General features: G+C 42.9%; 1 protein-coding gene across 6 annotated transcripts in view; it reads left to right on the top strand.

Moving 5' to 3' along the window:
- RCOR3 (REST corepressor 3) overlaps positions 1 to 12697 on the top strand; it is a 224130-nt gene that overhangs the window by 51521 nt on the left and 159912 nt on the right. For all 6 annotated transcript variants that reach the window (XM_030196084.1, XM_030196083.1, XM_030196082.1 and 3 more), the window contains exons 4-6: positions 5181 to 5233; positions 11688 to 11849; positions 12111 to 12235. In XM_030196084.1, coding sequence (XP_030051944.1) covers positions 5181 to 5233; positions 11688 to 11849; positions 12111 to 12235 — 340 coding nt within the window. The remainder of the gene's footprint in view (positions 1 to 5180; positions 5234 to 11687; positions 11850 to 12110; positions 12236 to 12697) is intronic.

Below are 12697 nucleotides of genomic sequence, written 5' to 3'. Positions count from 1 at the left end.
AATCTGGTGACCAGCAGGTAGAGAGAGAGAACATTGAAACTGTAAGTGCCTCATGGGATGGATGGCTCCTGTCTAGTCTGTATTCTCTATCTCCAGCAGGTGGGTGGATGGTTTCTCCAACTCTTTCTGCTGGCTCCTGGCCTCTGGTTTTAGAGTAGCATTGGGTGTGTCACTAAGAGGCACCGCCTTTGGGGGGGGGGCACACCTTGTCATCCCAGGTCCCTCCCCCACCCGGTACCACTCTCTGGCTGTCTCCATTCTCCTCACATTTAAAAAAAAAAAAAAAATCTACTCAGTCTATGAGATTGATCTAGTCACGTGGTAGCGGTGGAGGTATTCCTCTGGGAATTAAGAGCAGAGTTAAGCTTTTTACCTGCAGTTCCACGGACCTTGGACAGGACTCCTGTTAACACTGCTCAGTGGGTGAGTGTACTTGGCACTGGCAGCGCATCGGGGTGCTCAAAGCAGACCTCGCATCTTGTGATGGCAGTGGAAACGCTGCTCGCACTGCAACAAGCACAGAGCAGCGTCTGGTCAGTGTCCAGTGGACTGTACTGCTTCCCCAGTAGTGGAGGTGGTCGGGTCCGCAGAACCCTCAAGTTCTTCCGGTGCAGCGGATGCACACACCCTACCTCAAGGCAGTGCAGAGGCAGCCATTTTACAGCATAAGTCTGATGTGCTCAGCTCCGATGGGCCTGCTTTGAATTTGGCTGCTGTTTCTGTTCAGTCTGACTTGTCTCCTGCGCATTTGGATTCTCTGGTGGCTGAGGCAGGGGGAGGTGGGTCGGAGCCATTCTCCCCCGAATTTGTGCTCTTGTTACATCGTGCCTACCTCTTAAAAGCAATAGGGCAGGCAGGGAACCAGATTTTGGAGTTGTCAGTGCTGCAAGTAGAAGTCCCTTCCACCAAGAGATGCCGTACAGATTTGGTTTTGGACGCAGAGTCTGTAGCTCCCCTGTTGCCCCTTTGGAGGGGGATGTGTTGGGCCCTTCTGGGACATTTTTGGCATGAGAGGACCTAAAAAGCGGATGACCCATCGGCAGTTCAGGTTTTTCATAATGAGGAGTTGCTCACACTTTTTTATTACTAAGCCCCTTCAGGTCTTTAATTTTGCAGAGCCGCAGGTCGCCAATCTGGCTACGGACAATCCCAAAATGGCTTGCACTCGGCATCCATCTCGCACCTTTCCGATTCATGCAGCAGTGCACGAAATGACATCCGTGCAATGGACTACTCTGGATATGCCACTACGAGTGGCCAAGGTCATGTCTTGGCTATATCTGCTTGCACAGTCGGACCTAGATAAGTTCCTCCTTCCCAAGGTTGATTCATTGGTGGTAGCTGTCACCTAAAAGACCACCTTACCTGTGGTAGGTGGTGTGGTTTTAAAATATGTTCAAGACAGAAGGCTTGAGGCCTCCGCCAAGCTTTCTTTTGAGGTTTTGGCTCTTTGCAGGTGGCGGTTTGTAGTTCTTATGCAGATTGAGCCTGTCTTATTTGAGTTCAACAGATAGCGAATACTGCCCTGGGAGCAGAGGCTGGAGTTCCGTTGGAGCTGCCGGACGTAGAGACTGGGCTAGCCTATTTAGCTGATTCTTTGTATGACTTGATTCTGGCATCTGCGAAGCAGATGTCGTTAGTGGTCACAGTGCGACGTTTGCTGTGGTTACGCCATTGGATGGCCAACCCCACTTCTAAACAGCTTCTGGTACAGTTGCTGTATAAAAGTCTCTTACGTTTTGGAGAGGACTTGGAGAAATTGGTAAAAGACCTTGGCGATTTGAAGTCGCAGCAGCTGCAGGAAAACAGGGCCGAACTTCAGTCTAGGGTGGGGTTGTCGTGGCCTCGTTTCAGAAATACTGCTGATGATCGAGTACCTCTAACCGAGCTCATTTTCAACCTTGGCAGCCCTTTCGTTCAGATGGCCAGCAGTGGCATCGACCCAACAGTTCTCCTTGTTCTCCTCCACATGCCCCACTATGATGGGGTGCCAGGTTGCTCCTAGTTTCCCATTGACGGACGGCTGTCCTTGTTTTCGAGGAGTGGATCTGAATAACGTCAGACTGGTGGGTCCTGGATATTGTTAGAGATGGTTACAAATTAGAATTTGGCTCTCCTGTCAATGCTTTTGTTTTGTTTTTTTCTTGGAATCCTCATGCGGCAACTGGGCCAAGTGAAGGGTGGTTCAGGTGACACTCTGCTCTCTGCAGGCTTTCTGTCATATCAGTTTCCCCAGGAGAGCAATGACTTAACCATTTATTTTGTAGTGCTCAAGCAAAAAGGGGATTGCTTTCAACCTATGCTCGACCTGAAGCGAGTCAGTTGGTCTCTGGCGGTAAAACACTTCCGCATGGAAACACTTCTTTCCTCGCTGGTGGTGGTACAGCTGGACGAGCTCCTCAATGACCCTGGATCTCAAGGAGGCATATTTGCACATTCTCATCTGGCCTCCATGTCAGCAGTTTCTCTGCTTTGCGGTGCTCAGGCAACACTTTCAGTTTCAGGCCATACCCTTCAGTCTAGCGACATCGCCCCCAGACATGACCTTTTCCAAGGTCGTGATGGTGGTGGCGGCTGCCTGACTCCAACAAGGGATCCAAGTCCATCCTTACCTGGATAATTGGCTGATCAGGGCTTCCTCTGTTCAGGACAGCGAGAAGGGGTTGTTGGGGGTGGGTCATCAAGTTCCCCAAGAGTCAGCTGGTCCCCTCTTAGTCCCTGGAGTATCTGGGCGTTCATTTCGATACAGCTCAGGGCAGTTTTTTTTTGTTTGTTTTTTTGTTTTTTTTTGGTTTGTCAGGTGAGCCTCCTGCTCTGAAACCCGGCTCCTCAGGTCTGGGACTATGTTCAGGTTCTCAAGTCCATGGTGGTGACTTGGATGTCGTACCCTGGACAAGAGCGCACATGCGTCCATTGCAGCACTCCGCTGCTCAGTCAATGGTCCCCGGTGTCAATTTACACAAAAGTCTCTCGGCTTGGACAGTGGTCCTCATGAATGCCAGCCTCTCAGGTTGGAGGGCTCATTGCGTCAAGTTGTGCAGGGGCAATGGTCTCCGGAGGAGGAGCGTTTCTCCCACTTGTGGCAAGCAAGCTGGTTCGAATCCTCTCGGACAACATGACAGCGGTGGCGTACATTGAACGGCAAGGGGGTACGCAAAGTGAAGCACTAGCGCGCGAGGCGCAGTTACTGGTCATTTGGGCAGAGGCTCACATGTAGCAGCTGTCAGCGGCACACATTGCACAGACCCAGAACATGCATGTAGATTATTTGAGCAGACATCTCCTGGATCTGGGAGAATGGGAGCTCTCCGGGTTAGCGTTTAGGCTGATAGAAGTGATAGAAGCTAAGTGGGGAACACCGGGTTTGGATCTCATGGCGACCCATCTCAACGCCAAAGCCCCGCAGTTTTTCAGCAGAAAGTGAGATCACGGGTCAGAAGGTATAGATGTACTGATCCAGCCGCTGCCGAGTACTGCTTTGTCTTGGCCCTTGCTGAGCAGGTTGCTGCAACGGATTCTCCACAATCCAGTTCGGGTGATTCTAGTGGCGCCCGATTGGTCTTGGAGGCTGTGGTATACAGACCTGGTTTGGTTACAAGTAGATTAACTTCTTCGGTTGCCTCCCTCTCCAGGCCTTCTAAGGCAAGGCCCGATTCGGATGGAGGATCCGTTGTGTTCTTATGTCTTGGCTGTTGAGCAGGCGAAGTTGAGGAAGAAAAGGGCATGCGCCAGATGTCATCGCTATGATGTTACACAAAGAAGTGTTCGACCTCGGCGGCTTGTGTGAGGAGGGTTTTTGAATTGTGTGCTGAGCGGGTGTTAAACACAGCTTCATTCTTCCCCAAATTTTAACCTTCCTGCAGGTCGGCTTGGAGAAAGGTTTGACTTACAATTCTCTGTGGTGCTAGTGTCAGTTTTGGCCTGTTAACAGGGGCCAGATTCTTGGTTCTCCATTGGCCTCTCATCTGGATGTCTGTTGTGCCCACCCTTACAGGCCTCAGGCCCGGAATGGAATCTCAATCTGGTTCTTTGGATGCTTCAGAAGGCTCCATTCGAGCCCTTAGGTCAGGCATCTTTGAAGGATTTAACCCTAAAATCGTTTTTTCCGTTGGCTGTGTCATCAGCATGCAGAGTGTTGGAGTTTCAAGTTGTCTTGTCGGGACCCATTTTTTTGCATTTTGCCATCGAAGAGGTTACACTCGGAACTGTTTCCTCCTTTCTTCCTAAAATGGTGTCTTCCTTTCCTTTTATTCAACCATTGTTCCTTCCTACCTTTTTGGGAGGACTTGTACCAGTGGGAGTTTCGCCCCTTGCAGCTTTGTGGATGTGTGTCGGGTCCTTCACTATCTAAACTTGACCAATGAGTTTGAGTTCCGACCACCTGTTCATCCTTCACACCGGCCCTTGTAGGGGGACACGGCTTCTAAAGCGACTATCGCTCACTGAGTTAGGGAAGCGATCATCTTGACATATGTGGCAGCTGGGAAGGCCATTCTTTTGTGGCTGTGGGCACATTCTACTTGGGCATTGGCTACCTCCTGAACAGAGATGTGGCTGGTATTCTTGGTTGAAATCTGTAGAGCAGCGACATGGTCATCCCTGCTTTAATTTTTCCAGGCATTATCGTCTGCATGTTGCGGCTCATGTCAAAGCAGGGTTTGGGACATTGATCCTTTTTTCTGGAGTGTCAGTTTTCCACCCTAGTTTAGACTACTGGATTCATCTGCTGCTGGCGCTAAGGAAAGTAAAATTATGTCTTACTGGATCATTTTCTTTCCTTTAGAAGCAGCAGATGAATTCAGGGGCACTCCCTTAGTTTTTTTTTGTTGTTGTTGTTGCTCAATTGCTGTTCTTTCTTCACAAGATTTCAGTGGATATTGGTTACTGTGAGAGAGGAGAATTTGTTGGTTCCTGTTTCCTTCTGCTTTGTTAGTTCCCGGCTATTCAGTTTTCTCCTATCTGTCCCTTGAGGCACTTCAATTCAGTGTTCTCTGTCTCCACCTGCTGGTAGATGGTCACAACCCACAATATAATGTAGAAAAGGCAGCGTTAATGACTATTTCAGAACTTTTTCTCATTTATTAAATTGTTTTGAGAGAGATCATTTTAGCATTGTAGACTTTTTTGCTTTGTAGTAGCTTTTCAAGGGGAGAAGTAATTTTTTTGTGTTTTTGTTACAGTGGATGAATATATTGCAATAGCAAAGGAAAAACATGGCTACAATGTGGAACAGGTACGTCTTTTTTTTATATATATATTTTTATTTATTTATTTATTTTTTATTATAGCTATCTTCATTTTTCCTTCCCTACTAGACTTTTAAGTCATATTTTGCAAGAGCTGTTAATCAGGGTGCATTGGGGCCCAGTAGACATCTGTATGAAACTTTTAAAGTGGTCTCTCCTGCATTGGTCACTTCTCAGTTCCACTCTCAAACCCCAGTATAGCCACATCTTAGTTTCTCATCTCTTTTCATGTTCCTCCTCTGCATCAGCTTATTTGTCGGAGTACTTCCAAGTCTGATAGCATTCAGTTGGTGCCTCACACTAACAATAGTAGCAATTAAAATTCTTGTGGTGCGATGGTCTTGGGCCCTTTTGAAGGCCCCATTCTTTGCATAGATTTACTTGATAACAGAAAAACTGGGCAAGGTTGATGAGTTTTTTGGCATTTTGTGTCCCCCACCCAATTAGAGTATGTTTATGGTTGTAAGAGCAGATGTATCAAGTTCACTCTAAATCAGAGGTTTTCAACCCAGTCTTTGGGCCACTGGACTGGGTTGAAAACCCCGATTTGGCTGGGTGTATCCGAAGGACTGGGTTGAAAACCCCTGCTCTAAATTTTGTTCTACAGAAATGAGAATGCAGAACTGCCAAGGGGTCCTGATTTTTGAGAGAGAGATTTTAGTATGCTCCACCCCCGGCACACCTCAGTCCAGTAGCCATTCCAGGTAATATTTTATTTACACCAGTAACAGGGATAGGTAAGAGGGTGTGTTCCAGTTCACTTTATTACATCCCTATCCAGCATCTATTCCCCCCAGGGGCATAACTGTGATTTTCAGAAGTTCCTCATGAGACTCCTGAGAAAATTAGTCATGGGATAGGAGGCTAGGTTATGGTGTCGATTAGGAATTGGTTATTGCACACAAAACGGAGAGTAGGGTAAAATGGTCATTTCAGTGGAGGGAGGTGAACAGTGGAGTGCTATAGGGATCAGTACTGGGACTGGTGCTATTTAACATATTTATAAATGATATTTGAATCGGAACGACGAGTGAGGCGATTAAATTTGCAGATAATACAAAACTATTCAAAGTTGTTAAAGCACGTGCAGACTGTGAAATATTGCAGGAAGACTGAGCATCCAAATGGCAGATGAAATGTAATGCGGACAAATGCAAGGTGATGCACATTAGGAGTAGTCCGAATCATAGTTACCTGATGCTAGGATCCACCTTGGGGGTCAGCACTCAAGAAAAAGATCTAAGTGTTCTAGAAAATACGCTGAAATCTTCTGCTCAGTGTGCAGCAGCGGCCAAAAAAGCAAACAGGATGCTAGGCATTATTAGGAAAGGGATGATGAATAAAACCGAAAATACTCTAATGCCTCTGTATCACTCCATGGTACGACCGTACTTTGAATATTGCATTCAGTTCTGGTTGCCGTATCTCAAAAGAGATATAGTGGAATTGGAATTAGAAAAGGTTCAAAGAAGAGCAACCAAATGGTGAAAGGGATGGAACTCTTCTCATATGAGTAAAGGCTAAAGAGGTTAGAGCTCTTCAGCTTGGAAAAGAGACAGATGAGGGGAGAGATGAGTGAGGTGTACAAAATCCTGATTGGTGTAGAACGAGCAGAAATAAACAATTTTGTTTTAACTCATTCCAAAAGTACAAAGACTAGGGGACACTCGAAGTTACATGGAAATACTTTTAAAACAAAATAGGAGAAAATATTTTTTTCTCTCAATGAATAGTTAAGCTCTGGATCTTTCTTTCCCTGTCAGGTGATAGCTCTCTTGGCATCTCCTGAGCCATTACGTCAAGCTCCATCCCTGGCCGCGTTCAAATCCGGGCTAAAGGCCTACCTGCTTTTAATTCCTAACTTGTCACCTGCTCATAACCTTATCTTGTCTTCCTCTCTTCAATAGTCCCTTTTCCCTATGTGTCCTATCTGTCTGTCCTACCCTTATCCCTTATTTGTCCTGTCTGTCCTGATTTACATTGTAAGCTCTTTTGAGCAGGGACTGTCTTTTCTTCATGTTCAGTTGTGAAGTGCTGCGTACGACTGGTAGCGCTATAGAAATGATTTGTAGTAGTAATATCTCCACTGCAGTTGCTCATTCCTGGAAATTGTTTACATTACATTACCTCCATTTACACTTTGTTTAGCACAGCTTAAGACCTGTGCACTAGATCTAATTCCATCCTCTTGGATTGCCCATCATGATCTACTTTTAGCCATGTTAATAATAAGAGTCTCTCTCCTCTGGGGAGTTTCCACTGCAATGGAAATAGGCACTTGTATGCTTCATTTTGAAAAACTTCTTACTGGATTCTGCTTTACCATCCAATCATAAAGCTTTCTCTAATTTTAGTTTTATTTCCAGAATAGCGAAGATAATTGCTTTTCAATAGTTACTTGATTGATGAGGGTGGAGAATATTAGTACAATCAGTTTCACCCAGGACACAGCTTATTAGAACAGCACTTTTAAGAGATCTTTGCCATATACACACTTGATGATGGGAAAAACTGTACTGGTTGTATCCTTTGATCTATCAGCAGCATTCAGTCTGGTGGATCACATGCTCTTTACTGGCACAACTGATGTCTATTGGTATTCTAGACATATTCTGTGTGTTCACCTCCTTTTTGGGTTTTTCCCCCCCTCTATAGGATCTTTATTGTCTGTACCCTTTAACTTTCTTTTTGTATACCAATTGTGCTATGGCATCCCCCAAAGTTTTGTCTTAGCATTGCTCCTATTTAATGTTTTAATTAATCTGCCTAGTTAATAGGCAGGCTATAAATGAAATACGTCCACTGACAATTCTTATTACGAGACTTTAGTATTCAACTGCCTACTAGGCTGATGACATTCTGTTAATTCACTGCATTGACTAGCTCACATGATATTGCTAGTTTCCAAGCAGGTTTGTGCACAATCTCCTCCTGGCTTAAAGAGGTCCTAAATAGCTCTAAAATTGAAGCTGTATGGATAACTAGTGGCTATTCTCTCCCATCTTTACCTTCTCCTCCTCTTCAGGGTTACCCTATCACTTTAGTCTCCCAATTTAGATGTTTGGGTGTCATCTTGGACCTCGCAAGTTTTCACGAATGCAGAAATCTCTTTGGTTTAAGACAATTTTGTAGCATTCGGTCTTTCCTGGATGTACCTTGCCAGATGACTCTTATATGCTTTCATAATCTGTTGATTTAGACTGTTGCAGTGTTTTCCACAGGTGCTCCTCTGTCATATTCAAACTGTAAAGAGCACAGCCCTTTGGGTTCTCATGGACCACTAAGTTTGCTTATATTACTCCTTTATTCATCCATCACCATTGGCTGCCTATTGAATATTGTATTTGTTTCAAAATACTCATAAAGTTTTGCATACAGGAACCCCCATCTTACCTTTTGCATTTGCTGTTGCCTGTGTCTTGCCATGGCTTTTGTGTTCGCTGTTGGATTGTTTGCATATCCCTTCAATTTATAAAGCCAAACTCAATTCATCTTGACACTGTGCCTTCTATTGTACAATGCCTGCACTTTGGAATGCATGCCCCCTCTTCTCCCCCCCCCCCCCCCCCCCAAAAAAAAAAAAAACCCCACCTTGAAGACTCCTTTTCACAATTTGTCTGTCCTGAAGACTTTCGTATTCTTAGAGGCCTTTGGTAACAGACTGGGGAAGTGATATGTATTGGAATTAAGTGATCACTACATGTGTATGAATGTAAGACTGACTGGATGCTTATTTGTTTTTAAATGATATGTACTTTGATTTGTTTTGGAATTGAAAGTACACATTTTTCTTTTTATTTCCTCTTTTCCATCTTATAACGGAGTAGCCTAGTGGTTACTGCAGTGGACTTTGATACTAGCAAACTTGGTTCGATTCCCACTGCAGCTTGTGAGACTGGGCAAGTCACTTAACCCTCTATTGCCCCAGGTACAAATAAGTACCTGTATATACTATGTAAACCGCTTTGAATGTAGTTGCAAAAAACCACAGAAAAGCAGATATCAAGTCTCATTCCCTTTCCCTTTTATTTTTGTTCTAGAATTGTTAAACTGCTTTGTTCTGCCAGTGGGAAAAGTGCTATATTAAATAAAATAAATCATAAACTAAGTGTTGCAGATCTGCTTTGTCAGTAATATACTGGCAAGTTCAGGGTTGCATCACATCTTATACTGCAAATGAAGTCGATGAGGTTTATTTATTTTATTTTATTTAGATTTTGCTCACACCGTTTTCAGTAGTAGCTCAAGGTAAGTTACATTCAGGTACACTGGAAATTTCTCTGTCCAAGGAGGGCTCACAATCTAAGTTTGTACCCGAGGCAATGGAGGGTTAAGTGACTTGCCCAAGATCACAAGGAGCAGCAGTTAAATGCTAAAATTTATTGGGATTTATTAACTGCCTTTATGAAGGTAGTGTACAGCAGGTACAGTTTAACATAAAATGTATGATTTTAACAGCATAACAATAATAAAATCAAAAATAAACGCAATAAATGAGGTAAACTTCAGTAAATTGAAACCTAATAGAGCTACCATGAAACAGTATCAAAAATATACACATCTAACAGCCCTGGAATTCAAATACCAGAGATATAATACAATGTTAGCATAATACTAATGATACACCTAATAAGCATGCATTAGAACATTCAACTAACACAGATGCTAAAGATTTTTTACAATACAGCTTACCATATAGCTGAGGGACCATGAGCAGATATATGATGAGAGCAAGATAACGTGGTACAGAGTCAGTTGGGATAATTTGATGATTAGCTAAATTCAAGGCATGCTCTTTGTATAGTTAAGCAAGAGATAAGGAACTGATCTAAGTTAGTGTGTGTAGCAAGCTAGACCAGGTGCAGAATGAGTGTATAGTCAGTCACCCTCCATATCAAAGGCTTTGGAGAAGAGCCAGGCTTTCACCTGCTTCCTGAAGTAGAGGTAGATCCTCTGGGAGTAAATTCCAGAGCGTGGGGGCTACTCCTGAGAAGGCTCGCTGGTGGGTATCAAATTGTACAATTTCTTTTGATGAGGGTACAGATACCAATGATCCTTCAGAGGACCTTAGAGGTCTTAAAGGTGTGTAAAGGGCTAACTTATTCTTTAAGTACTCTGGCCCATTTTGTCTGAGGACCTTGAAAATCAAACATAGAGTTTTAAATTTAGCCCTGTAAGGCACTGGTAGCCAGTGTAGCTTTTGCAGGAAGGGCATGATGTGGTCACGCCTTACAGGGCTAAATTTAAAACTCTATGTTTGATTTTGCAGCCTTCTGTCAGTTGTGCAGCAGCGTTCTGAATCAGTTGGAGCTGATAAAAACTCTTTTTGGTTTGGCCAGTGTACAGGGCATTGCATTAGTCTAGTTGTGATGTTATCATGGCATGGACCACTGTGGTCAGACTGGTCTTATCAATATATGGAGAGAGATTTTGTAGCTGCCGTAGGTGATAGGCAATTTGTGAAGGTTGTTTGAACTTGTGAGATCAGAGTGATTGATGAGTCTAGCAGTATCCCAAGATTCCTCACCTATGATTTTATGGGGAGTTTGTACTTCCCAAAATGTATTTTGAAGTCTGGTTTTTGTTCACTTGTGTTTGGTACCCAAAGAATCTGTTTTATTTGGGTTCAGGCAAAGTTTGTTTTTTGCCCATTTCTGAGTTGCGGTTAGGCAGGCAGTCAGTTTACTTTACTCAGAGATGTGGGTAGATCTAGTTCAGTGGGTATGAGTAGTTGCACATCATCAGCATAGGTGTAGAATTTTGTATCCATTGACTGAAGCAGCTCAGCCAGAAGCTTGAGGTAGATGGTATGGATCCCTGTGGCACTCCAGTCCAGTGCTCAAGGTAATGATGTGCTGTTGCTGAGCAGAACTGATTATTGTTTATCTGATAGGATTTGAACAAAGTAAATACCTACATCTGTTGGTTGGGGGACATAACCTCCTTGACTGGGCTGGTCTAGCTGTACTCAAGAAAAGGAAATAAATAGCCAAGAACAAATTTCACCAGAACTAGAATTAAGGGGTGGGGGAAGGCTACAGAGAAGGGTGACCAAAATGATAAAGGGAATAGAACAGTTCCCCTATGAAGTGGGGGTTTTCAACTGTGAGAAGAGACTGCTGAGGAGAGATGACAGAAGTTTATAAAATTAGTTGAATGGAATGTATAAATGTGTACATCTACGTGTATACACAGGATTCTAAGTTTTCATTTTTCTCATTTCTGTTTATGCTTTAATTTTAGATGTTGTACAGTAGTGCTTATGTTCTTTGATAGGCATATGCAGCAGAATAGCTGTCCAAAGCCAGGAGTCAAATAACATAATCAAAAGCTTGCTAATAATGCTACATTAACTTGGATCATTGAAATTTTAAATGTCTTTATTTTTTATGATATATAAGTTCTATGTCAGAATCAAAAGGGCTGCTTTTCTTTTCAAAGGCACTTGGTATGTTGTTCTGGCATAAACATAACATTGAGAAGTCCCTGGCTGATCTGCCTAATTTCACTCCCTTCCCTGATGAGTGGACTGTGGAAGATAAAGTCCTTTTTGAACAAGCTTTTAGTTTCCATGGGAAAAGTTTTCATAGGATACAGCAAATGGTAAGGTAATACTTTGTTAGACTATAGATTTATAAACAATCTTTTGTCTATTATTTGAGTAATTTAATTTTATATTGTATAGAGTAAAATATTTTTTTTTCAGTTATATAATAGCTCTTTATGCCAGACAGTTGTCACTTGTTTGGATTTAGACCTTAGATAAAAAGCATTACTACATTTTTGATTATGATATATTTAACAGAAAATGTGGCTGGTGTGTTCTCTGTTTTGGGTATATAAAAATAAAATTGTTATTTTTAGCTTCCAGATAAGACCATTGCAAGTCTTGTAAAATATTACTATTCTTGGAAAAAGACTCGATCGAGGACAAGTTTGATGGATCGACAGGCACGAAAATTAGCCAGCAAGACTAATCAAGGTGACAGGTAGGTGGTGTATGTGTGTCTTTCAAAATTGGACATCCTGGGAAATTAATTTTGCAAACAAAATTGAAATTTAGTTTTCTGTAAACACTGTCTAAATATTGATGCTATTAAATTAACATTGCTAGGTGCTGGAAAGATATTTACCTTTATGAAAGCAAAATGGGTTAGTAAATTTTATATGCCCCTAGAACAGAGGGATTTTATTATAGCCAGTACCTTTTGCTTTTTGGGTTACTTATCTGCTCTTTTAAGTACACTTTCTAAGGGTAGTCTTTCAAAAGTATATTGTTATGGCAGTAGTTAAATGATTGATTAGTAGCAAATAGTTTTGTTTTTAACAGTGGTTCTCAACCCGGTTCTTGGGCTGCATTTATCCAGTCAAATTTTCTGGAGATCCACAATGAATATGTATGAGAGAGATTTGTCTACAGTGTATACAAATGTCTTGGGCATATTCATCGT

The sequence above is a fragment of the Microcaecilia unicolor genome, chromosome 3 (assembly GCF_901765095.1).
Source record: "Microcaecilia unicolor chromosome 3, aMicUni1.1, whole genome shotgun sequence".
Classification (NCBI taxonomy): Eukaryota; Metazoa; Chordata; class Amphibia; order Gymnophiona; family Siphonopidae; genus Microcaecilia; species Microcaecilia unicolor.
Note: the sequence above shows the minus strand (reverse complement) of the source record. Positions and strands in the feature narration are given on the sequence as shown.